Source organism: Cyprinodon tularosa, unplaced genomic scaffold, assembly GCF_016077235.1.
Source record: "Cyprinodon tularosa strain WSP-4 unplaced genomic scaffold, ASM1607723v1 ctg777, whole genome shotgun sequence".
NCBI classification, from domain to species: domain Eukaryota; kingdom Metazoa; phylum Chordata; class Actinopteri; order Cyprinodontiformes; family Cyprinodontidae; genus Cyprinodon; species Cyprinodon tularosa.
Window position 1 is genome coordinate 61,849 of NW_024039537.1, and position 26,645 is coordinate 88,493.

Below are 26,645 nucleotides of genomic sequence, written 5' to 3' on the forward strand. Positions count from 1 at the left end.
AAGGACCAAAAAAAAAAATAAAAAATCGGTCCAGGGGCCTCAGTCGGCCTGTGGGCCAGGCAGATTATCCAACGAGATTTATGCTGATGAAGGTTCTCAGTCATCCAGGTCAAAGTCATTCCGTAAAAATTCAAAAAAATATCCACTGGACTTGGTTTCCAAGATTTGAAGACATTTCGCCACCTCAATTCAAATGTCGGAGAAAGCTTCCTGGACAGGTGGCGAAACGTCTTCAAATCTTTCCGTAAAATTCAAGAAATATCCACTGGACTTGGTTTCCAGGTCTTCAAATGTCCAAGATTTGTCTTCGAATCTTGGAAACCAAGTCCAGTGGATATTTTTTGAATTTTTACGGAACGGGCATTATAGTTCCAGGGGCCCGCAGCCACAAGGGGCCCACATGGTCTCATCCATTTATGGTAGCCAATAACCACTAAGACACATGCAGTGGTCAGGAACAATGGTGGTAACCATGGCAACCTGCCTGCCACCCAGTCTTCGCATAACGCTATGTTCACACCTAAAGCAGCAGAAGCAGCTAGTTCACCTGCAAAGTCAATGGTTGACGCAGCAAAAGGTCCAGCCTTTAGATACAAACAACTCTCCTCCATAAGTTGCTTCTAAAAATGTCCCGTGTAAGAATCTGTGTTTTTAATCCTTTTTCCCATCATTTCTGTTTTAACACCTGAAACATTCTGAGAATTTGATGAAAAAATTCCTCTACAGCAACAGACCATATATCCATATCTATTCAGGATGTGTGTGTGAAGAGCGGGTGAGGTCATGAGTGCGTATGTGGGGCAGGATTTGAATATTTGCAACCGTCGTGAACAGTCACACTATGACCACACTACTCCACGGCTGTTATCATCCAACACCACATGGCTTCACCGTCTGTGTTCAATGAGAAGATCTGACTTCTCATCTCCCTGTGGTTGACCATGGTTTTGTCTGATCTAAGGGGGAAACGCTTTCAGGCATTTTCTCCTGTGTGGTCAGAAAATAAAAACTTTGAGAGCTTATCACAGATAGAGCAGTCAATCATTGGGTGTTCGACTTGAACTCAGGGGGATGAGATAGTGAATTCAGGATGTCAGTGTCCACAGTGTTGTGCATGAATGCATTCGATGAATTGCATTGACTAAATACTGAAAACTGAGAAAGAACTGAAAGGAAAAAAGCTGCTTTTAATGTCACCGTAACAGGATATAAGGAAGCATAGTTCTATTTTAACAGCATCACTGTTAGATATAGTTCAGATATGCTCAATAAATAGTCTGCTGGTGCAAAAAGACTACATTAGTGCAACAAAACGTAGGATGTATGCGTTTCACAGCCATGGGGAACACACTGGAAAAAAATCTAAACTTATTTTTTCTTAAAATAAGTGCATTAGTTCTTCAATTGAGGTGGTAAGTGAGACACTTTGCCAAGGAAACAGATAATTTACATTTAAAATAAGAAAGAAAAGCAAAAGCATTTTCCTATTTCAAATGCATATTATTTAATTATCTTATTTTAAGAGTAAAAATACTCATTCCATTGGCAAATCATATTATTAACCTGCTGGAATGAAAGATTAATACACTTAATTCAACAAATGTTGGCTTATTTTTTTAGATTGTTTTTGCAGTGCAAGCTGCAGCTCCACACTGCAAAAAAATAAAATTTTAAGTCACTTTTTTGTTAAAATAAGTGCATCAGTTCTTGAATTGAGGAGGTAAGTGAGACACTTTGCCAATGAAACAGATAATTTACATTTAAAATAAGAAAGAACAATTGCATTTTCCTATTTCAAATGCATATTATTTAATTATCTTATTTTAAGAGTAAAAATACTCATTCCATTAGCAAATCATATTATTAACCTGCTGGAATGAAAGATAAATACACTTAATTCAATAAATGTTGGTTGGTTTTTATTTTTTTTTTTGCAGTGCAAGCTATTGTTTATTCTGTTGGTGCGGCTCCACACTGCAAAAAACTAAAATCTTAAGTAATTTTTTCATAAAATAAGTAATTTTTTCTTGAATTGAGAAGCTAAGTGAGACACTTTGCAAATGGAAGACAATTTAAATTTAAAACAAGAAAAAAACTATTGCATTGTCTTATTTCATGTGCATAGTATCCAATTATCTTATTTTAGGAGTAAAAATACTAATTCCATTGGCAGATCATATTATTTACCTGCTGAAATGAAGGGTAAATACACTTAATTCAAGAATTTTTTTTCTCATTTTTAGATGGTTTTTGCAGTGCAAGCTTTTGTTCATTCTATTAATGCAACTCCACACTGCAAAAAACTAAAATCTTAAGTCATTTTTTCTTAAAATAAGTAATTTTTTTCTTGAATAAAGAAGCTAAGTGGGACACTTTGCCAATAAAAGAATAAAAAAAAAAAAACTATTGCATTGTCGTATTTCATGTGCATATTATACAATTATCTTATTATAAGAGTAAAAATACTTATTCCATTGGCAGATCATCTTAAAAATCTACTCAAATTAAGGCTAAATACGCTTAATTTAAGAAGTTTTCTAGAAGACGTTTTTTTGTAGTGCATGAGTCTGTCCACTAGAAGGAAGGTCGGTGGACTGGATCCTCCCAGATCTTTGTGGCCCATCAGAGGAGAAGGTTTGGGTATGGAGGCACTGACACACGCCCTAGATGTTTCCTTTCAGTAGCAACGCTGCTTGCATATCCTGTTGCACATTTATATGTTCCTTCTCTTATGCAATGAAAAAAACGTTTTTTTTTTTCTCTCTTTCTTTTTTTTTTCTCCATACAGTAGCCCAACAAAGCCTTGTTCGTTTGTTAGCCTGTGATGCCCCATACCCATCTAGGCCAGACCAACAATTCCCTTTAACAACCCCCCTTTCAGAGACATAGACAGGTACGGGGCATCGCAGGCTAACAAAAGAAGCCAAACCATAACCTGACTCTGCTATTTTCTTCTAGAGAAAATACAACTCTGCTTAAATGTAACACAAAAAAAACAATGACCAAGAAAACAGAATGACATAAATTAAAGTGTAATTGGAAACTCAAAAAGAAACTTAAACAGAGGTCCACAAAGGGCAGAATCATGACAGCTTAAAGGAATAGTACACCCAAAACATGATTAGCCTTCATTTTCTACTCACCCCCATGCTGAACAACACTCTGGAGTACTTTTTTGATATCTCAAATGCATCTGGAGATCTGGGAGGCTTCTTGCTGTCTGCTGACATTCAAATAATGGAGGTCTATGGCGCCCGAGGCAGAAAGGTCCATAAAAGTCCACAAAAAACGTGTCAATATTCCTCCATACTGCTCGTCCAATGTATTCCAAGTGTCCTGAGTGGGTAGCGTCCAGAATTTACTCGAAACGAAGTCATTTAGAATGTTTTTAGAGCATAAACAGTAGTGTATAGGATTTCCTGAAAGCGCGCACATGCGCGCTCACGACGCTACGGAAGCCGGCAGACCAAACCAGATGAAAGTGCGCATTCAGCGTCTGCTTCGCCGATAATGCAAGCGTAGAAGAAGAAATGTGCTGTTTACCTGTGCAAAGAAAGAAACAACGAAAGAAAAATGTCTGAGGACTTCAGTGTTGAGAAAGAGCATGAGTTCTTTGCCGAGCTGAATGCGCACTTTCATCTGGTTTGGTCTGCCGCGGTTTCCGTAGCGCCGTGAACGCGCATGTGCGCGCTTTCAGGAAATCCTATACACTACTGTTTATGCTCTAAAAACATTCTAAATGACTTTGTTTCGAGTAAATTATGGACGCTACCCACTCAGGACACTTGGAATACATTGGACGAGCAGTATGGAGGAATATTGACACGTTTTTTGTGGACTTTTATGGACCTTTCTGCCTCGGGCGCCATAGACTTCCATTATTTGAATGTCAGCAGACAGCAAGAAGCCTCCCAGATCTCCAGATGCATTTGAGATATCAAAAAAGTACTCCAGAGTGTTGTTCAGCATGGGGGTGAGTAGAAAATTAAGGCTAATCATGTTTTGGGTGTACTATTCCTTTAATGCAAGCAAGTTGTTGTTAGGTAACAAAAGTGACCTGATCAGACATGTTTTTGGTTCTTTGATTTAGGACTTCATCTAGAGGGGTTATATTTAATTGTCTTTACAAGTACCTCCATGACTAAACCTTCCGTTGAAGTAATTTTGGGAAGGGGCGAAAATACTGGTTAGCTGATTGGCCTATGTTGGTGATAGACGGTAGGGATGCACGATATTGGGATTTTGGCCGATATCCGATATGCCGATATTTTAAAACTCATGTAGCCGATAACCGATATCGATACCGATGTTAAAGCTGGACAAAAATAAGTATTCATTGAAAATAGCAGTTTTGTTATCCATTTCTGACACTTTAAAAAATAATATACTCAAATATATTTTCATATGCTGATATCAAATAGATTTTTAAAAACGCGGTATCGATCTATTTTACTTTCAAAATCTCGTGAAATTTCATCGTTCTGTTACAAACTCTCGTGATATTTTGCATATTCTTGTGAGATTTTGTTAGTAAAATAGATCGATACCGCGTCAATATATCAACATATAAAAATATGGCAACATTTCATGAATTTTCGGGGGATTTCGTAGCATAACGATGACATATAGCAATATTTCATTAGTAAAAGAGATTGATATGGTGTTTTTAAATGGCAATATATCAGCATATGAAGATATTGGGATATTTTAATGGATCAATATTTTTTCCCTCGTCTTTAGACGTTTTTAAGTCTAAAAAAGAAGTTTTTGAGGAAGAAGAAGAAGTAGTATTTATTTTTTTTTTAGACTTTAGAAACTCAGAAGCAGATCAAATATCGGGTTAAATATCGGTGGGGCGGCCGATGTCCGATATTCAGTTTTAAGGCCGATACCGATAGGGGGCCGATTATATGGTGCATCCCTAATAGACGGGCCAAATAAACCAATCGGATCAACGAAGCATATGACGTACTAACAGAGCGACGACGAAAACACAACCACAAGCCAGGCTACTCTTGCCGAAACCAGTCGGGAGAAGAGCAAAAACATCTTTTCCTCTGAGAAAAGCCTCCAGAGCAGTGTTTTGCTCTTCTTTCAGTGAAGAAATACTCTGTAATTCCGATAAAACTTGCTCGATAGCCACGCTAACGCTAGTTTCATCGGCTGAAGCCGCCATGTTCTTTAGACTGAACTGTCGCGCTTCTCGTTGCGTCACACCTCAACCCGCCTCAAAGCCAACGCTGATTGGACGTTCGTTTGGTGAACGGCTCCAAATTTTCTTTAACGGAGAGTCTCAGGACTGATCTGCGAGTGAAACCTTGAAAGCTCGCGAGATCAGGATGGTCTCACGAGGCTAGCCAAACGTCACCCATTGCAAAGGGGTAGACCCGTTCCTCTGTTTCAATTTTCATGTTTTCTAAGCAAAAACAAGGCTTTGTTTTTAGTCCACTCTATAAAGCCTTGAACTCGACGCTATTTCTGACATTTTGAATTAAAAAAGCTTCCTGAATGGGAAGAAAATGTCTTCAAACTTGGAAACAAAGTCCAGCAGATTGTTTTTTATTTTACTTTTTTGGAATGACTATGACTTATATATATGAGAATCTTCACCAACAGGTCAGGGAGGATTTCTTTTGTCATCAGTCCAACAATTGTTTCTATTGTCTGCAAATAATGAGAGAGCCATGTGTAAAACAAGACTGGGCTAAAGGCGCAGCCCTGTGGGACACCGGTATTAAATATTATGGTGGATGATTTGGAGGAACCCATCCTTACTGGCTGGTGTCCGTTAGGCTGAACGTCCTAAATCATCCAGATAAAGGGAGGTTATAGGTCGCATTTCCTGTAGTTGGTGATCAAACAGCCTCCTGATGTGACAGCGTATGGAGATTTCCACGGACCTGTAGACATGTTGGTGTCGGTGCATTTAATGATCATCTGTGATCACAGGATCTGTAGCTGCAAAAGATCTTATTATTGTTTGGAAAGAAGTAGATCTGGTTTCTATTATGAGCTGAATAGAGACAAACAAAGGAGAAAGTTCTTCTGAGAAATCTAAAAATAAACTCTGGGTCTGCAGACATCTAGAAAAGGTTTGTCAGAGGAAGATCTGGATCGTTTGTTCTATCGTTTGTTCGTTTGTACCAGCATGAGGCTGCTGCAGGTTCTCTGACAGAGCAGCAACATGTTCAGGCAGCGGTGGAGCTAAACTGGCCTCCCTGGCGTGTAAATGTGAGTGTTTGTTGTGGGATTCCTTCCTCTCTGCGTCTCTTGCCAATGGGCGACTCCAAGTCGACCTGCTGCGACAGGAAGCAGTATGAGAGGAATGGTTGGAGAGGAGACTCCACCTGCCTGGACTCAGACCCCACCCACTCAGACCCCACCCAATGCACAGCTGCAGACGAACCAAATGCACTTGCAGGTGTGAGTCAATTATTCACAGCATTTTCTCAAACAGCTGCTGCAAAAAAAGCCTCTAAATAAAAGTTATTCTTGTTTTTTACTTTTCTCACACTAAGAAAAATATATCCGGGGTTAATGATGAATACATTTAGTAAAATAATAATGTAACAATAATGAAGTAAAAGAAAAACAGCTGAGGATTCACCATGCAGTTAACCTTTATCCACTTTATCTGCTTTCTGATTGCAGGAAAACTACAGAGCAGCAGAAAAACTGACCAAAAATCAAGGCCAAACTCTCAATAGCATCACAGGCATTCATTTCAAATAATTCGGGGTCTTTAGAGGAAAAGTCGCTCATATTCAGAATTCAAACTTCTGAAAGTTCTTTAAATGTGAAATGATTCCATCCTGTTCAATAAATGATCAGTGTTTTTAATTCAGAGTAATTTTCATGTGAATGTGCTTTACTGGAGGCATCACAACGCGCTATTATCCAAGTCATCTTGAAAACATTCTTCTTCCAAATGTTGGCTACATATTACGGGTTTTTTCTCTGGCCAGAAGTTCGATGGCAAATCCTCCCTCTTCAAGTTGGCGATCCAACGACCAACCCGTCCGTGGAGGATCAGGAATCAGAAAGGTGGAAGAACTCTTTTTTTCACTTTTACCCGATGTATTCCAGCATCCAGCTGCCATGCACGTGGGCATTGTCAGTTTCACTATAGCTCTGGTGAATTTCAATGGTGAAGTCCTCTGGAAATATTCAATAATTGTTGTTGATTGCAGATGTAGTAGTTCCCATTGATATAGCTTGTAAAGCAGGGAGAATGGAGCTAGGCTTACCGCACCGTGACGTCACTGCTGGAAGATGGCAGGAGGGAGGGGTTACTACTAAATTCATTAAATCACCATGAATGTATTAGTATTGTAGTATTGTACTGTAAATGCCCCATTAGCGCCGTCGTTTGAGAACCATTCCATTCCCTTCAGTTTCAGTTTTAGCTCAAGCCTCTCTGTTGGAGAGTGTTTTACCAAAGAACGGGGGGGGGGGGGGGGGGGGGTTTGGGGGGAATCGTATTCCGAAAGATATAACTAGGTCTGCGTCATCAGAGTACAATGAAAATAGCTGCATGAGCTGGAACGCTGCAGAGAGGGAAAGCAAGAATACTTATACAACAATGACCATCTGCCATATTTACTAGGGGGCAAATATAACTCAAGTCACTTGAACTCGACCTCTCCTCCACTGTAGTAGCTCTGGTGAATTTCAATGGTGAAGTCCTCTGGAAATCTTCAATAATTGTTGTTGATTGCAGATGTGTCTAGTAGTTCCCATTGATTTTGCTTGTACAGCGGGGAGAATGGCGCTAGGCTTACCGCACCGTGACGTCACTGCTGGAAGATGGCAGGAGGGAGGGGCTACTATATTTGGGCAAAAATGGCCGCTCCCAGACTCACTTATCGCAACGAAAATTATAGCTTTTATTTTCTAACTGATTAAGGCTAAGTGAACGTATTATTTTTAGGAATAAATAATGATCCATTGATTATTCTTTGTTGACTGACTTTTCCTTTAAGAACCAGGAAAATCGTATTTCAGAGGGTCACAAAACAGCGTCTCATCCCTTCAACAATCGTATGAAAGAAGCAGGAAGATGTTAATCGGTTTCAGGTGTCTAATGATTCACATAACGCCTTTATGGGAGACATTTGGTCAGAAGAAAACCTGGAGAGACTACGATTGGCTTCACCTTAATGTTTGGTGAAGGTGAAATCAGATCTTCAAAGAACCACAAAAAACAGGAAACTCATGGGATAAAGCCTTCAGTTAACCCCTGATCAAAGAGCATCATCAAAAAAAATGATGAGAACTTAAAGATTGGACTAAAGAGCAGTTCCTTCTTAATTTAGCCATCCCTCCCTCCCTGAGGGGAGGAGCTATGATCTGGGGATGGCAGATCACAAACGCAAGGAACCCAAAGAATGAGGTCAGCAGACCGTCTGAAGGTACAGAATGACCAGCAGTGATCAACTTCTTCATGGCACAGCAATAATCCAAGATGGAGGCTCCAGGAGTTCAAAGACCAGAAGACTTCAGAGTTATTCTGAGCTAAGAGACCAAAGAACTGCAGTGATTCTTATTTCTCTCTTACATTTGAAACAAATTCCACAAAATCAAGCAAAGATAACGCATTTTCTTTCTTTCTTTTTTTCTTTTAACAATGAAAGGCTTTTATTCTGTTTTATGGCATAAATTTTGAACCACTAAAGGATGAATTTACCTGACCGTTAATAATTATAAATAAAGATTTTAACCAAACTGGAAATCTGTGGTTTCATCTTAAAACTAAAAAACAGGAACATTTAATTCCTTAAATCTGTCAGTTATTTAAAAATATATTTTTTAAAAATATGTCATCTTGTAAGAAAAATAAACAAATTGCAAAATGATCATATTCCAGCAAATTATTTGCAGGAATTAATAGGACTAAAATAATAAAATGAGACAAACTGATTTAAGTAGTATTAAACAAAAGAATGGAATAAAAGAAAATAAATAAAATATTATTATTATATATTTGGATCAGGGAAGCCAAGGTTCTGCAGGAATGACATAAAAATACAGGTTTTGGAACCGCTAAGCGTTAAGCTGAACCTTTGTCACCAATAGATGAACTTGAAACGTGTTTACTTACTAAGACCAGAGGTGTTGATGGCCTTCACCGACTTCTTGATCTTATACAGAACCGATCGGTCCAGGTCCAGAGCCTGCAGAGCGAACACAACAGATCACACATCAGCACCGGTTCTGAACTTTACTGAACTTAAAACAGGCGGATGGATTTTTAAACGCATAAGGTTAAAGTCTGGGCAAAAACTGCAGCAACATCTGCCTTAAAAAGACAAATTAAGGATTAAAGGGCAAGTTAGCGTCTTTGATCCCATGCATACCCCTTACAAATTGAGTCCCCCACATCCCTCTAACCTGACTCTGCCAGATGGATTTGCTCCGCATATCCATCTGGAAACCTTCCGTTGCAGTAATTTTGGGAAGGGGCGAAAATACTGGTTAGCTGATTGGCCTATGTTGGTGATAGACGGGCCAAATAAACCAATCAGATCAACGAAGCATATGACGTACTAACAGAGCGACGACGAAAACACAACCACAAGCCAGGCTACTCTTGGCGAAACCAGTCGGGAGAAGAGCAAAAACATCTTTCCCTCTGAGAAAAGCCTCCAGAGCAGTGTTTTCCTCTTCTTTCAGTGAAGAAATACTCTGTAATTCCGATAAAACTTGCTCGATAGCCACGCTAACGCTAGTTTCATCGGCTGAAGCCGCCATCTTCTTTAGACTGAACTGTCGCACTTCTCGTTGCGTCACACCTCAACCCGCCTCAAAGCCAACGCTGATTGGACGTTCGTTTGGTGAACGGCTCCAAATTTTCTTTAACGGAGAGTCTCCAGACTGATCTGCGAGTGAAACCTTGAAAGCTCGCGAGATCAGGATGGTCTCACGAGGCTAACATCCCTCAGTAGGGGTGTGCAAAATAATCATAATGATTTATGTTGGACCAAAAAAAAATGTTTCTTTTACTCTGAGTGTTTTTCATGAATTTCTTATAGAAGCACTTTTGTTATTTTTCTTACACAGCAAAAAATGGAAATCTAAATAAGTCATTTTTGCTCAAATTTAGTGCATTTTTTCTTGAATTGAGGAGGTAAGTGAGACACTTTGCCGATGGAACGAGACAATTTACATTTAAAATAAGAAAAAACTATAGTTTTGTCTTAATTCAAGCATATATTAGCTAATTATCTTATTTTACGAGTAAAAATACTCATTCCATTGGCAGGTCATCTTATTTACCTGCTCAAATTAAGGGTAAATACACTTAATTCAAGACATTTTTCACTTATTTCTAGATGTTTTTTGCTGTGTAATATATTCGGGCAAGTTGGGATTTCTTGTTATTACATTGACATTCATTTTTGCCATCATAATTTCCATATTTATTGACGTTACAAAGGTAATAAGATCGTGTCCTGGATTCCAAAAATACTATTGGCTTAAAATTTTGATTTTCAAAGTATTTCACTCAGTGCCCTATAAAGGGTTAAATGATCCTGCATTGGACCATTGGTTCCACTGACTTATGGATAAAGATCAAATAAGGATCCAGGAATAATCCTTATGGGAGTGAAAATCTGTCCAGAGGCTGAAAGAAGAAGAAATATGAATAAAAAAGGTGAAACAACTATTCTCAATGAGCAGAAAAGAAATAAAATGATATCAGGCCAAGAAAACTAATACCATAATACAATCTTAGAATCAGGGAATTGCATAAAACCAACCAGTAATTCTAAAAGTGCTGCTCCTGCTTCTAGTTTTAATGCTGGATTTTTTTATTGCTTATCTGAAGGCGTCTCTGTCAGCAAAGACAAGTTAACCAACGCTATAAAAGGAAAGGAGAAGTTAAAGCAAACGCTGACAACCCAAAGACACGTAGACCAAAAACCATCTTTCAGGTCACCCTGCTGTCTGCAGCCTGAAAGACTGGAAGCCACTGTCGCTGGAATGCCTTCGCTCTTATGTGCAACATGGAGGGGGTTTTTTATACAGTAGATTTCTACAGATGACACCAACGTCAGCTCAACGGAAAGATGTTGGGCTGCCGGGGGGTCAAAAATAGACGCTTCTTTCACACGTGTTACTCAACAGGAAAGTTACCCAAGAGACCAAACACACATTAACCACTTTATCAGGCCCAGTTCTACTGCTAGCTACCACAAATGGCAAGACATACAAAAATGGAAGGACGTTTTTAGGCATCCAGATGAGCCAAAAAAGCCTCACTGAAGTTCAGACTGAGCTTCAGAGTGAGAAAGGACTTTTAGAAGTTGTCCGGTTCGTTCTCAGTTTAACAGCAGATGACCTGAAATGGAGAAAATGTCGCGTGAGCTGCAGCTGCGGGTTACAGCAGCAAAAAAAAAACCCATAGCAGGCACAACTTCTCTGCAAAGAAAAGGAACCAAAGTGACGATTGATGCTGCAGAATTAGTGACACCAGCAAGAGCTGAAGGCAAAAACCGAGTCTGGTTTCAGGAGTCTCCACGTCAGCTCTCTGATGGTCGGGTCATACTTTGGTTTAATCATAAAAATATGCATAAAAAAGCCTTTGTGATTACTATTTCTGCTGCTGGTGGCTCCTTAGAACCTCCTCAGCCAACCTGGGTGCTAGCGTCAGTTTCAGGATAATGGGTCATAGTGGAAAGCTCAGGTCAACTTGCCTTTTGTATCTATGCTTCTTTTTCTATGTCTGCTTCTGTCTCCTTGAACCCCAGTCGGCCTCAGCAGATGGCCGCTCACACAGAGCCTTTCTTCCTGTTCAAAGGGAGTTTTTCCTCTCCACTGTCGCTACAAGCATGCTTAGTGTGAGGGATTGCTGGAGAGTCAATAACCGTATAACGTCATCAACCTCAGCCCTACTACTGTCCCGATTCATAAGAGAGGAAGACTGAGAACAAACAAAGTCCCCGGATGTTGTTCTCGCCCCTCCCTATTTACCCAGCATGCATCAGAGCAGACTCGTCCGTTCTTGAGATTGACAGCTGTCCCAGCATGCACTGTGGCAGCAGCAGCTTTCAATGGAGCGCTCCATTGAAAGTTAAAAGTTGTCTTTTATGTTGCCGTTGTTCAATAAAAGTACGTTTTGAGATAATTCGAGATGAGAATATTATACTTTAAAGCATCACTATATGGTCCATTTACCGACGTAAGGCCTAATAAGAAAAAAAAAATTGAAAGTTGAGAGGACCGCAGCAACAAGCAGAGCCCCGAGGCTAACGGCAGCCGGTCCTCTCTCTGCATAGCCGTGTGTGAAGTATCGCTGGCTCTGATGGCGATTTTTTGTTTTGTTTGGCAAAATGTTCATTTCATTTTTGTTTATCTGACTGTGTTAATTATTATTCCCCCACTAAATAAAAAAGTAATAATTTATTATCTAGAAACTATTAATAACAGGAAGTGAAATACAGTTCTAGACGAGCCGGGCATGTGGTGACATCATCAGTACGCTTCTGTTCCAATCGACCTATATCTATGCTGCGTTCTCCCATTCTCACCAAGTCCAGACTTTCCTGTGTTCTTCTCAAGAACATACTTGGTGAGGACACTAGTCCGTACTCGCTTTCTAGTGAATTGAGAAACGGCCAATGAGTCGGTGCAATCAACTGGTTTTCCTTAGATAGAAAACTTTTAATTGATTTGGATGATCTGGTGAACTGGAAAGTGCCTTGAGATGACATGATGTGAATTGGCGCTATAGAAATAAACTGAATTGAATTGAAAATGGCTTCTTGAACATGTCAATAATTTCCCTGCAGCATGCCAGTGGCCTTTCAAAGGTACCAGATCCTGGTCCAACAGAAACACTTTGGATTGGGGGGGGTAATGGTGTTCAGCCAGTACGTCTGCAGTGACTGTAGCAGATGTTTCCATCCTAATGTCAGAAAGTTTAACCCAACTTTTAAATTGTCAACAAAAAGATCATCCAAATCAAAGAGGTTTACAACCCATTATTGTGAATTAAAAAGGCAATGTGAAACTCAATGTAATTTTAGGTTACGCGTGGTTGTTATAGCAAATTAGCAAACTATCATGGACCACAGATCAGTAATAGAACTTGGTTTTAATATAGTTTTGTGTAGTTAGGATTACAACTTTATTCTTGGAATATTAGGACTTTATTCTCTAAAGAATCTGTCATAGGGAACAGTTAATCTGTCATGTGAGCTACATGTTTGCTATGATGTAATGTGTTTGATCTCCTCTTCAGTGCAGTCAAAGAACCACCTCAAGCAAGCTTAAAAACGTTTTAGTAAGTCTATTCATATTTTTCTGTTTCAATCCGCTCATCTAATGCGATACTTCGACACCTAGTATGATACAGCAACGACTAATGCCATACTTCCACGCCTAATGCGATACGTCGGTGCCTAATGCGATACGTCGATGCCTAATGCGACGCTTCGACGCCTAATCCGACGCCTCGACGCCTAATGCGACGCTTTAATGCCTAATGCGTTTGCTTTAATGCCTAATGGGATACTTCGACATCTTCTGTATCCATTGCGATACTTCGAGCTCTTCTGTATCCATTGCGATACTTCGAGCTCTTCTGTATCCATTGCGATACTTCGACATATTTGGCATCTAATGTGATACTTCGACATATTTGGCATCTAATGCCATACTTCCACGCCTAATGCGGTACGTCGGGGCCTAATGCAATATGTCCACGCCTAATGTGACGCTTCTATGCCTAATGCGACACCTCGACGCCTAATGCGACGCTTCCACTTTGACATCTTCTGTATCCATTGCGATACTTCGACATCATCTGTATCCATTGCGATATTTCGACATCATCTGTATCCATTGCGATACTTCGACATCTTCGGCATCCATTGCGATACTTCAACATCTTCGGCATCTAATGTGATACTTCGACATCTTCGGCATCTAATGCCATACTTCCACGCCTAATGCGGTACGTCAGGGCCTAATGCGGTACGTCCACGCATAATGTGACGCTTCTATGCCTAATGCGACGCTTCGACGCCTAATGAGACGCTCCGACGCCTAATGCGACGCTTCGACGCCTAATGAGACGCTCCGACGCCTAATGCGACGCTTCGACGCCTAATGGGATACTTCGACATCTTCTGTATCCATTGTGATACTTCGACATCATCTGTATCCAATGCGATACTTCGACATCATCTGTATCCATTGCGATACTTCGACATCTTCGGCATCTAATGTGATACTTCGACATATTTGGCATCTAATGCCATTCTTACACGCCTAATGCGACACTTCGACCCCTAATGGGATACTTCGACATCTTCTGTATCCATTGCGATACTTCAATATCATCTGTATCCATTGCGATACTTTGACATCTTCTGTATCCATTGCGATACTTCAATATCATCTGTATCCATTGCGATACTTCAACATCTTCAGCATCTAATGCCATACTTACACGCCTAATGCGGTAAAGTGACGCCTCTATGCCTAACTTGACGCTTCGACGCCTAATGTGACGCTTCTATGCCTAATGCGACGCTTTGACGCCTAATGTGACGCGTTGACGCCTCATGGGATACTTCGACGCCTAATGGGATACTTCGACATCTTCTGTATCCATTGCGATACTTCGACATCTTCAGCATCTAATACGATACTTCGACATATTTGGCATCTAAAGCGACGCTTCAATATATAATCGGATATTTTGACATCTTCGGCATCTAATGCGATATTCCGACATGCACATAAAAAAAACATTCCTGGAAACACATGTGAGGATCAGCACCTCTCAGGAATCTTTCTGTAAAACTAGAAAAATAAAGGTGGTTCTGTTTTATTTGATGCCCCAAAATGTACCTAATAAATATTTCCCACAGCATTATACCACCACCACCAGCAGGGCAGGATGGATTAAAGGTCCCATGCTTTCTAAACACCAGATTCTGACCTTTAATTTTAGAAGTAACTAAAACCCACTTTCTGACTCATGCTGATGCTCATTTTAAACTCAGACAGTTTATTTATTACCAAGTCTTTGATGTCTAAATGCTGTGAGTTACTAGCGTGTGATTGGTCCTGCAGTCCTTATAAAGTAGCTGCTGAGAGTCTGTGAGGACAGGAAGAGGTTTAATGGACAGTTTCAGGATGTTCATCTGACTAACGGAGACTCTGTTTTATTTAGAAACGTCAGCAGAACTAAACCATCGCAGAAAATCTGTCATCAGCTGCCTGTTCATTCTGCTGGTCTAACCGCATCGGTCACGTGCCTCAGCCCGCACTGCACACCTTTAATCTGCACACATTCCTGAGTGTCCACCTCATCAGTGATAGTCAGCTCCAAGTCTCCAGCCAAAGCTGTGACTCAGAGCGGGAAACATGCAAAAAGTCCAGAAGCTCAGTCCCTCTCAGATTAAAGACAGAGACCAAAGTCTGTCTCATATCTACCTGGAAAACTAACAAAACCAAACAGGAACAATTTATACCTATAAATCCAACTTAAATCTGCCATAAATATAAAAGCATGCACAACAAGAACAAATGCTTTGGTTTGTTACCGTTAGCGATGCTGTCGAATACAGAAGATGGCTGATTTAGCTGTTATCTAATACGTTGTTTCATATGTTTTGAAATATATGTTTAAAGATGGCTGATAAAGACATAGGAGAAAGTTTCAGACACCGCGGGCCTTATCTCGGTAAACCCATCTGAAGTCCACCACAAACAAACCCTCAGACAGCTGGAGGAAATATTTAACTGATAAAAAAAAAAGTCTTAAAAAGGAATAAATGAGCTAACAATATTCACCAATAAATTTATCTAATAATTGATAAAAAAAAATTACATTGAAAATTATGAATAAAAAAGAAACTATTTCCGTATTTTCCTTCAGATTGAAATTTAGATCTAACATTAGATGAAATATAATAGATTTATTATCAAAAGGTCGTTTTAATGGATAAAAACTGTGAATTAACATCTTTATTAATGTGCAAAGATGTCTAGTTAAGGGTAACTTGAAAAGCCTTACTGCATTGGTAAATTAGAGAAGTGAAAATATTTATGTAAGAGAAGCGTGACAATGACAGTCACTAAGAGAAAACTGCATAACAGTTTGAGGTTATAAGAACCTGCCTATTCAGGAGATTCTAGGATTCCCTCCATGAGGGATGAAAGGTTGTAATGTCTGCGGCCCGGCAAGGATATTTTTTAAAGTGAGCCTAAGGAGAGAAGTTCTGGTAGGCGAGTGTTTAATCTGTTGTGTTCCTGACAGAAAGAAAACAATCAGTATGGCTCATATGATCCTGTATCAGGAACATCTGGTGGAACCCTACAGAGAGGGGGAACCTTTGGTAGATTAGATCTCCATCAACCGAAAGCATGACTGCACAGAAAAGAAGCATGTTGAATGCAACGTCACACGCTGTAAACATGGATCATAGTCAGATGGATCAGTACTCCAGCCTGCGATCAGCCGGCACCGCCTGCATGCGGTTCTGCGATGGTGCAGGTTGGTACCGTTGTAGGTACCAGATCCAGTGTTGCCAACTCAGCGACTTTGTCGCTATATTAGCGACTTTTCAGACCCCTCCAGCGACTATTTTTCAAAAAAGCGACTAGCGACAAATCTGGTGACTTTTTACGGTGTCATGGCGGCTTTTGGAGACTCTTACGTGAAAGCATGTATCGTTCCTACTCTTGTCCTCCTGCGGCAGCTGCTGCCGTGGGGCTCCTCCCCCATCCCAACCCCGTTCTCCCGCTCCCGCAGGAATCCCTCTCAGCGCTGCAGTCAGAGCTGCAGGATGTTTACCCTCAGCGTCCAGATTGCAAATGAAACGCGCATGCGCCGGGATTGACGGCGCAAATTGATCACGCGGTGCCGCTCCGCCCTGAATTACATTCAAGGCGGGAGCGAGCGGGATGTAAATGTAAAATGTTATTTGGTCTAAATATATATTGTTTAGTAAAGTGAGTAAAAACACTATTATATAGTGTTTTTACTCACTTTTTGTCTTTCTGTAAAGATATTATTTCTCCCACAGCATCAATAACATGCACATCACTTCCTGTGGCAGATTATGCAAATTAGGCGATGACGTCATTTAGCGACTTCTAGCAACTTTTAGCACAGCCAATAACTACTTTCCTTGCTGAGGAGTTGGCAACACTGACCAGATCTGCTCAGGTGGTCATTTCTGCTCTGCACATGCCAATGACGTTACGCTACATGATTGGCTGAACGTTGCCACATCATGTAAACCAGTGTGGTTGCCCAGACGATAATAACATCACGCAGCGTCCGTTTGCCGAGTCGGGAGCATTTGTAGTCTTAGCGTGTCTAAAAAAAAACTGTTTCTGGTGAACAAAGTAACTGTCAGACCATGATATAAAGAGCTAGGTAGCGCTGTGGCTAGCTGTGCTCAGTAGCTAACAGGTAGCCTGTTTTAGCTCGGACAGTTAGCCATATTAGGCTACTTGAATTTGTGTCAACAACGGCTGGTTTCCTACAAGAAGAATAACTGTTTTATTTGTCTAAAGTCTCTCTGAATGTACAAATTTTCTAGCCTGACGTAGTCCTACTCAATCCTAGTCAGAATATGAGTCTGATGCTGCTCCATAGAGCTGTGATTATGGGGCGTGTTTCGAACGAACCAGGAAAAAAAATGCCTCTGCACTCAATTGGATAGACCTACAACCAATAAGAGCAACGGAGTGCGTGACGCATGTTAAGCGACGCATAGTTGTTGTCAACAAAAATCAAAGCGTGCAGTTTCACGCCTAGAATAAGAAGATGAGACTTGATCGCGTTTCTCTGTTCCCCTTAAAAAATTAATTTGCTGTCGATATCTTCTAGAACAGACCTAATAGCAGAATCTACACACCTCAACTCTCCGGCGGCAGCCATTGTTGTTGTCACCCAAGCGCGCTTTGGTGACGTGGTTGATTACGTCACTGCTGATCATCTGTCCATCATCGTATAAAGCCCGCCCTGACAATTTGATTGGCCCGCCAGATATTGTGCTAGCATACTCGCGCTACTGTTGAGCAATGCCAGACCGAACTTCCCGACCTCAAACGTTGTGGGCGGGACTAAGTTCGGAATGGCACCCAGGCTACAAATTTTCCTCCCTGCCCTCAGATTTTAATAAAAAGAATAAAAATAAACACTTTGTTAAAGGGCAGAGCTCATTCTTAGAACACAGTGTTTTCCTTCAAGACTGACAATGATTGCTTTCTACTTTCAGCTACTTTAGATCGCCAATGAAATGTAAAATAGTAGCTAACATTGGTAATAATATGTTGAAACTCCAAAAGAAAGTCGATCCTTAAGAAACTGGTGTAATACAGTTTGTCCGAGTGGAGTTGCCATATAGTGGCCTCATAAGAAGGGGCGGGGCCCCGAGCAGATCTGGTAGCTACACCGGCCCTTGGCGGGGCTCTTCAAAGTCTCTCTGATGGCAGCAATAAAGTAAAATATATTTTAGAGCACATTTTCTGCCTTTAGGACCAGACCACATCTTTTCCAAGGATGTTTACAAAGACAAGGACACATTAGCACATTAGGGAGTTTTTCCTCTCCACTGTCGCTAAAAGCATGCTTAGTGTGAGGGATTGTATTTGAGTCAATTAATCGATGCAATCAACTGGTTTTCCTTAGATAGAAAACTTTGAATCAATTTGACTGGATGATCTGGTGAACTGGAAAGTACCTGAGATGACTTGTGTTGTGAATTTGGCGCTATATAAATAAACTGAATTGAAAATTGAAATTGAATTAGCGTGGACAAAAGTTAAGGAATCTTTGTGACACAAGATATAAACTCAGTCACAGGAACTGATGAGTATTAGCTGAAAAAATGTTTTATTCAATCTATTGAGAGTCAAATGAAACCAATCAAGCTGCCTTTTTGTATTTTGAATTCCAAAAATGGTTAATGTTTAAATCTGCAGGAGAAAATCTGTGAAAAAAACAAAACTGCACGGACTGATGAGGTAAATTCATGGAGCAGGTTGTCTGTTTACTATAGTCTGAAAAAGAATGAGACGTCGATGAGTTGGTGTTACTCAGATCCCTTCAAGCAGACGAGTCGTGACAGGAAGGCGGTTTTAACAGCGGAGAGGGAAGAAAAGAGGAGAGCGGCAGAAAAATGGAGAAATACGACAATTAAAACGTGGAGAGATTTAGCAGGGAGACGAAAATAATCTGAAACCGGAGGGAGGATCTTGGCGGGACTCATGTCCGGACTCGATCTAACTCCGATCTACTGGGAGGAGGGTTCCCGACATGCAAGAGGAGAAAAAAAAAAAGTGTTTCAACCTGTGGCTTCACTCACTTTTGATTTTTGACTGATGTCGACATTAAAAATATAAAATTCCTGCACATTTCCTTCAGCAGAGAACTGGTGTTTTGCTCTGTGAATGACTCACAGCTTATATAAATAAAGTATTTCTTTATTTCCTAAATTCTTCTCAAATCAAATCAGGAAAACTAAAACTGTTCCAAAAAAAATCTCGTTAGCGTTCAGAATCTCCTCCAACACCAACAAGAAACCATCAAACGGGTCAAACAGGGAAACAGGTTCAGGCAGTTTTCCAACGCCTAGGGAAGTGGATTTCTTCCGAGAAGATGCCTGAATTTCTTTACGAAACGAATAAAATATGTTCTTCATATCTTTGTCCCTGAAAGCAGAGCCTAAAGCTTCTTACAAAAGCATCTGCTTTGCCCGATGGATGAAAGAATTAAACAATAGAAGGCAACATGAGCACCCCAACATAAATATTTTTGGATTAATATTTTGTTCATACAAAGGCTCATTGTTTAAAATTTGTCTCTTTCTATAAAATGTTTTTTTCTTTAGCTTTTCAATCAATCATTGTTCATTCTCTGCTTGGACGGTCGCACCCCTTTTTTTAAAAAAGATATTAATCAGGTTTAATCTTTTTCATATAATATACTATATAAAGTATATGAAAAAAAATAACCCACAGCAGGTGGTTTCAGCCAAGTCTGGGTGTAAGAGCCCAGAAGTGCAAGACATGTTGAAGAAACGACATAAACACAGGAAACAACAGGTCCAAAAATAAGCTAAACTACAAGGATGTGAAGTTTAGAGCAAATAAACGTACTAACAAACCAAAAAAATAAATAAAGATACCAAACACAATCAAGCTGAACATGACAGATACGTCAAAGAGAGGGTGGTCTATATTGGTCAGAATGACAAATTTTAAAAAACAGCCATGGCTGAGCTCTTTTAACGCATCAGTGGCAAAAAAGTAGCAAGAGAGAGATAAACTCTTACATACGGGGAAAGAATCTGCAATAAGTAGTAGAAATCATTCAAAGTTTGCTCAGACCGCTGCTTTGACAGGAGCCTAAAAAAGCTACAATGACATCCGTGCAGGTCGAGAGTCTCAAAAATAACTCGGGGGAATTTAACCATAAAGATGCAAGAGAAAAGCAAAAAGCACCAGAGAGGAAAACATCTACAGACCTGCTTCTAACTGGAGCACAAATAAGCAAAACTAGAGAAGAGAAACCAGAACAGGCTCCCATTCCCCTTAGAGATGAGGGTGGGGCCGCTGTAGATGTGCTGTGGTCATTTCTGGACAGGAAGTGGAGCCGTCTACAGAGACATCAGGTGTCGACGGGTACCTGCTCAAATAATTATCTGCTCAGTCGTCTACAGAGGGGAAATACAGCTAAAAAAAAAAGGACAAAGGAACGGGAATGAAGACATAATGCTGAATGGTATTTTGAAGTAATCCCCTACTTGGATAAACAGTTTGATTTACATTGGTTTGTGGTTCAGTCTCCCTCACCGTACCCAGACCTGATTACCATCAGACCTGTAGAAACTGCTGCTTGAAAACAGTCCGTCTGATAACAGGATGTTGGCTAAATGCTCTTAAAAAGGAACGCCTGATGCCCCAACTGAAGACGCACAAAATTAGATGAGAAACAACGTCAGTGACATCTGTTGATCATTTCTAAAGGGCTGGTTATACGCCCCGCAGCAGAGTGTCGCAGTGAGCTTGTCGCAGGTATGACGCTGACAATTTTTTGATTTATTCTCAATTTTGAAGGGTGGTCTGCACTATATTCCACGCCACAACGCAACAGGGACAATCAGGAACTAGCTGTGACTCTAGATACGGCCTAGCCGTGGCTTTACGTACGACCTAGCCGTGGCTCTAGGTACGGCCTAGCCGTGGCTCTAGGTACGGCCTAGCCGCGGCTTTACGTACGGCCAGCCGTGGCTCTACGTACGGCCTAGCCGTGGCTCTACGTACGGCCTAGCCGTGGCTCTAGGTACGACCTAGCCGTGGCTTTACGTACGGCCTAGCCGTGGCTCTACGTACGGCCTAGCCGTGGCTCTAGGTACGGCCTAGCCGCGGCTCTAGGTACGGCCTAGCCGCGGCTCTACGTACGGCCTAGCCGCGGCTCTACGTACGGCCTAGCCGCGGCTCTACATACGGCCTAGCTGCGGCTCTAGGTACGGCCTAGCTGTGGCTTTAGATACGGCCGAGGCTTTGAGGAAGTGGGGGCAAGTTTGCGCGACAACGGAGGGACATGAGGGCCAAAAAGAGCCGGGATCCAGGTGGAAAAAGGGTCGCAGCGTTCTCTCTTCTAGCTGGTCTAGCAATGGCGGTCATACAAACAAAACAAGCCGGTAAGGAACCAAAAAGGAGATAAGAGGCCTCCTGTCTGCGGCATTGTCTGCGGTCGCCTACAATTTGGGAGGTGCAGCAGAGTGTCTGAGGAGGGCGCGGGGACGTCTCTGCGTTCACTGCGACACCTATGCAGATGATCTGGTTTCGAAGTTTATATCAGCCTTAAGGCCTTCAGACTCTAGAGAAACGTAATCAGTAAAATGGACAAACATGGAACAGTGGAGAACCTTCCCATTCAGGAAGTCCCAGAAGAACCCAGAATATCTAAAGGGCTGTTTATCCTCCCCGCAGCAGTGTGTCGCAGTAAGCTCGTCACAGATATTTTTTAATTAAGCCCAATTTTGAAGCCTGGTCTGCGCTATGTTATTCCACGCCACAACGCAAGATGGACATTGAGGAACTAGCTAGGATTATGGGGGTGGTGGGTGGTGAGTTGTCTTCCGGTTTCGGTGGTCATTCAACAACGATGGCGCTGTCAACGAGGGCTGTCCTTGTGGTGTGGAGAACGAGAGTCGTACAGATGTGGGTGCTTCCTCACTTCTTCGAGTCGTTTTCCAAAATGGCGGTCATACAAACAAAACAAGCCGGTAAGGTACCAAACAGGAAATTCGCATAGTGTGTAGTAGATTTGACCAATCAGAGGCCTACTGTCTGCGGTCACCTACAATTTTTGGGAGAAGCACCAGAGTTTCTGCGGAGGGGGCGGGGACATATCTGCGTTCACTATGACACACATGCAGACGACCTGCTTTCTGTGCATAAAACCAGGCCTAAAGCTCTGCAGGCATTTGTGGGGTCAAAGGTCATGACTCAACAATTACCCCATTTACACTACCCTTGAAAAACCGTGCAGAGACCGGTCCGAGCTCAGTAACTGAGATAACTTATGGTGTGTAAATGGAAAGCAAACTGAACTGAACCGAGCTAGACACAACCGGACCGAGCTAACTGCAGACCAGTTCCAGAGGTGGGCTTGGCTCGGTTTTTCCCTGGCTCGGTTCTCTGATAACAAGAGCGCATGAGCAGAACGCGTCATCTCCGTCTGGCTGCACATCGCGATTCACACTCCATTCCAGTAGTTGGCGTAGTAGTACAGCAACAATAATGAAGCATAACTTTCTGAATGTGCCGGGCGCCGCCATTTGGATTTGCTTGATTCCCTCCTTCTTCGTCTTCTTCTTCTTGTGTTTTATGGCGGTTGGCAAACAACTTTTGGTGCATTACCGCCACCAACTGCTTGATTTCCTCCTTCAATACTGGCAGTAATACCGCAGATCGTCACTAGGAGGCGAGGAGTCGAGGAACCGATATAGCAGGATGTGTAAACGGTCGTCAGAACCGAGCTCGGCCTGGTTAACTGATCTGAGCTCAGATCAGTCTCAGCTTGGGGTAATAGATAGAGAGAAAGGGGTACCAGGCAAAGATGCCCCTCTAACAGACATGTGGAATTTAACAAAACAAACAAACAAAAAAACAAAACCTTAACATCCTACATACAGCCAAACAGGGCGGTGGTGGTATGATGGTCTGGGACTGTTTTACTGCTTTAATGTGTGGGAAATCTACTTTTTAGTTCCATTTGAAGGATTTCCTGGACAGCTGTTTTCAGAAAAGCACTAAATGTTTCCAGCAGTACGATGTTAACACTCTGTCATCACAATCTGCGGTAAGCAAACATGTTTTTACTCCTGGATCAAATGAACCGACGGTTTCTGAACATCTAATTTTTAAAAGAGGTCAGATTTCGATCTAAGGAGCTGACAAACTGGATGCTGCTTCAGCTTGTTCAGTTCCTGGAAAGAAACAATAAAACGCAAGCAGGTCTGAAGACGAGGGCGGTCCACATGGTTCCTGCCTGACCAGCAGCGACAGTGAATTCCTTCGACTAACAGGGAGCCAACGGGCTGTTTCTGACCCAAACTGAGCCCAGAACCAAAAACATTTTTTTATAATCTAAATTTAAGTTTAAATAAAATAAAACTATGAGATTCAAAGACTTACATGACTATTCATCCGATATAGGGTTGAAACAATAAAATGGATTAATCGGTTAATGAAATAATGTCAACTAATTCAGTAATTGATTAATCGTTAACTGAAGTATAGAGACTGTAAAACGCCTTTAGCTGACAGAGTGACCCACTTAGAGCAGGAATTATATCAAAATAAAATAAAAAAAATATACAAACATTTTGCATTCAAGGTAAAACATTTTTTTTTTCCTCTGTCAATATTCTCTATCAGAACTCCTCAAGTGGAAAATCAATGGGATTACTAGAAAAATCAGAATGCTGATAATATTAAGTGTGTCTCAGCCCCCCCCCTTCAGTGTCCTCCATATTGGATCAGTCCATTTGCTGCACATGTTCAGAAAGGTCCAAACAGACAGCAGCAAACCATTTGAAAACAAACCATGCAAAGAGCAGTGTTGCCAACTTAGCGCTTTAGCCGCTATATTTAGCCACTTTTCAGACCCCTCTAGCACTTTGATTTCTAAAAAGCTCCTAGCGCCAAATCTAGAGACTTTTTTCTGCTACTGGAGACTTTGGAGACAACATCTAAAAGCAGCGAACTCTGCTCTCCAGAGCGAGTAGATTGGTAACCCCGCCTCCTGCTCTCCTCTATCTTGTCTGCTGTCATGATTCATGCAGCTATTATTTCATCCAAATGAAAAATGGAGAACAGATAAGCAGATCATGGCTTGTCTACAGTGAAAAGAAGGACTGGGTTATTTACTTTGGCCTTTTTGGAAACACAGGAAGGAGCAATCAGCTAAGTGAGCTTAGTGCTTGGAAAAAATCTTTCATTCCTTTAGAGACAGCATGAAAAGTCAGCTGAGTACAAAACATAGAGAGGAAAACAAGAAGAAAAGGGACAAGAAGAGAGGGACACAACCTAGAACAGATAATGGATGTCTATTCTATTAACATTTCTCTATCTGTAGAATGGGTCTGTTTTATGTGTTGTCTTCTCCATTCAGAGGGGCCCCCTGCCTGTCTTTGCCTAGGGCCCCAAATTTCTTAAACCTGCCTGTGGTGGCGGCCTAGTGGTTGGAATCCAGAGCTCCTGAGTCCCCACGGGTGCCCCACAATGGCAGCCCACTGCTCCCCAGGGGGATGGGTTCTGACAATGTAATGACAATAAAAAAGCAGGGGGAAAATGAATAAAGGATGGGAAAAGCAGGATCTCAGCAAGGGGCCCCAAAGAAGATCATTATGCCACAACATGAAGGAGACCCCAGCTTTAAGACATAAAGATTCTATTTAATCTGCATCTAAAAAAAACCTAAAAATGAGCCTCATCATCACAGAGTTGCACAACTCCTCCACAGGCAGCAGGCTGAGAGGCAACTGCAGCCTCATCAGGAGGAAGTGCTGCTCTCTGTTCCTCTTTTTCAGCATGAAAAACATGAGTCTGCTTACAGATCTGCAACAACTCCTCCAACTTGATAAACTGAATAAAAACAACTCAGAGTGAAATCAGTTGTTCTGAGAGCAGGAAGTAGCAGCAGGTTGCATCTTAAAGGGTTCAATCATTAAACTCTGAAAGGCTTTTCTGTCAAACTATGATCCCATGATGGTGATCAGGTCGTGAGTGTGTGAGCCCACCTCCTCCAGAGCTCCCACTGTGTTCCTGCAGTGGGACATCCGGGTGGAGAAGCTGGAGGTGGTCGGAGCTTTGTAGTCCTCATTGGTCTCATTAACAAACTCCGTGACGCTGATCTGATCCGCCGGCATGGTGAGGCGTCAGAAAAGACCCCTGGGTAAAAAAAAAAAAAAAAAATACACCTGCAACACCTGGAAGGCTTCAAAGTTGTCCGGAAACAGCGATCATCATAGCAGGAGCCTCGAACATCGACCAGGTTCTGCTAACGTCACGCTGGGGAGAAACGCGGAGTCCATGTTTGAGGCGCAAACATTCCTCTGCGCGTCCAGCTGCTGCCGCACCTGAGGAAACACCGAGCAGGGCGGAGACACGGAGGGACAGCAGCCCGCTGCTGCTGCTGCTTCCTGGAACCAAACACGCCCAATGGGAGGGCTACGGCTAAAGCTCCGCTTTACCGGTTTGATCAGATGATGTCTGCATGCATGGGCCATGCGCTCCCCTTAGCGGTGGATGCGCAAACTTCTGCCTTTTCAGTTCAATTATTTCTATAGCGCCAATTCACATCATGTCATCTTTCCAGTTCACCAGATCATCCAGTCAGAAAGTTTTCTATCTAAGGAAAACCAGCTGATTGCATCGACTCATTGACTCTTCAGCAATCCCTCACACTAAGCATGCTTGTAGCGACAGTGGAGAGGAAAAACTCCCTTTTAACAGGAAGAAACCTCCAGCAGAACCAGGCTCAGTGTGAGCGGCCATCTGCTGAGGCCCACTGGGGTTCAAGGAGACAGAAGCAGACATAGAAAAAGAAGCATAGATACAAAAGGCAACTGTCAACCAGCTCCACAGGAAACACACAGACAGGCAGACTCACGGTGTAGAAAAAAAAAAAAACATTTCGGTGATACATTGTGATTTTTGCCTGCCCAACATAATATAAATCTTTAAGTTCCTAGTATCGATTTTTTTGCAGTAAATGATCAAAATCGTCTGATGAACATATAGCACTAGATTTTTTTATCTGTAAATTTAATTTTGACAGCAGGGGAAAATATAGCAATATATAGTGATATTGCAATATCGTGATAATATCAGCTAAGTGAGCTCCGAGCCAGCTCCCATGTCAGAGGATGAAGAGAGCATATCCAGTTAGTCACAGTCAGAGAAACGGGTCTACACTGGAAAACAGGCCGATCTCCAACATCTAGAAATAGCCTATAGCTTAGACTGCTGGAGGACATAGGGACCCCTTTTTCATCATTCTGCTTCATTCTATCTCTATTCTCCCACTCTGCAGAATCTGTTAGTTCAATCTCTAACGTTCTGCTCTCTCTGCTTTTTCTCATAGTAGCTTCATCTGGTCT

General features: G+C 41.6%; 1 protein-coding gene across 2 annotated transcripts in view; it reads right to left on the reverse strand.

Annotated features, from left to right (window-relative positions):
* The window catches only part of asap2b (ArfGAP with SH3 domain, ankyrin repeat and PH domain 2b), a 77,214-nt gene extending 51,557 nt beyond the window's left edge, over window positions 1-25,657 (reverse strand). The window contains exons 1-2 of one of the 2 annotated variants that reach the window (XM_038270784.1): window positions 25,284-25,657; window positions 9,101-9,173 (exon numbers count right to left, since the gene is read on the reverse strand). In XM_038270784.1, coding sequence (XP_038126712.1) covers window positions 9,101-9,173; window positions 25,284-25,412 — 202 coding nt within the window. In that variant the 5' untranslated portion in view covers window positions 25,413-25,657. The remainder of the gene's footprint in view (window positions 1-9,100; window positions 9,174-25,283) is intronic. The other variant, XM_038270785.1, reaches the window with a different exon arrangement.
* Between the last annotated feature and the right edge of the window lie 988 nt (window positions 25,658-26,645).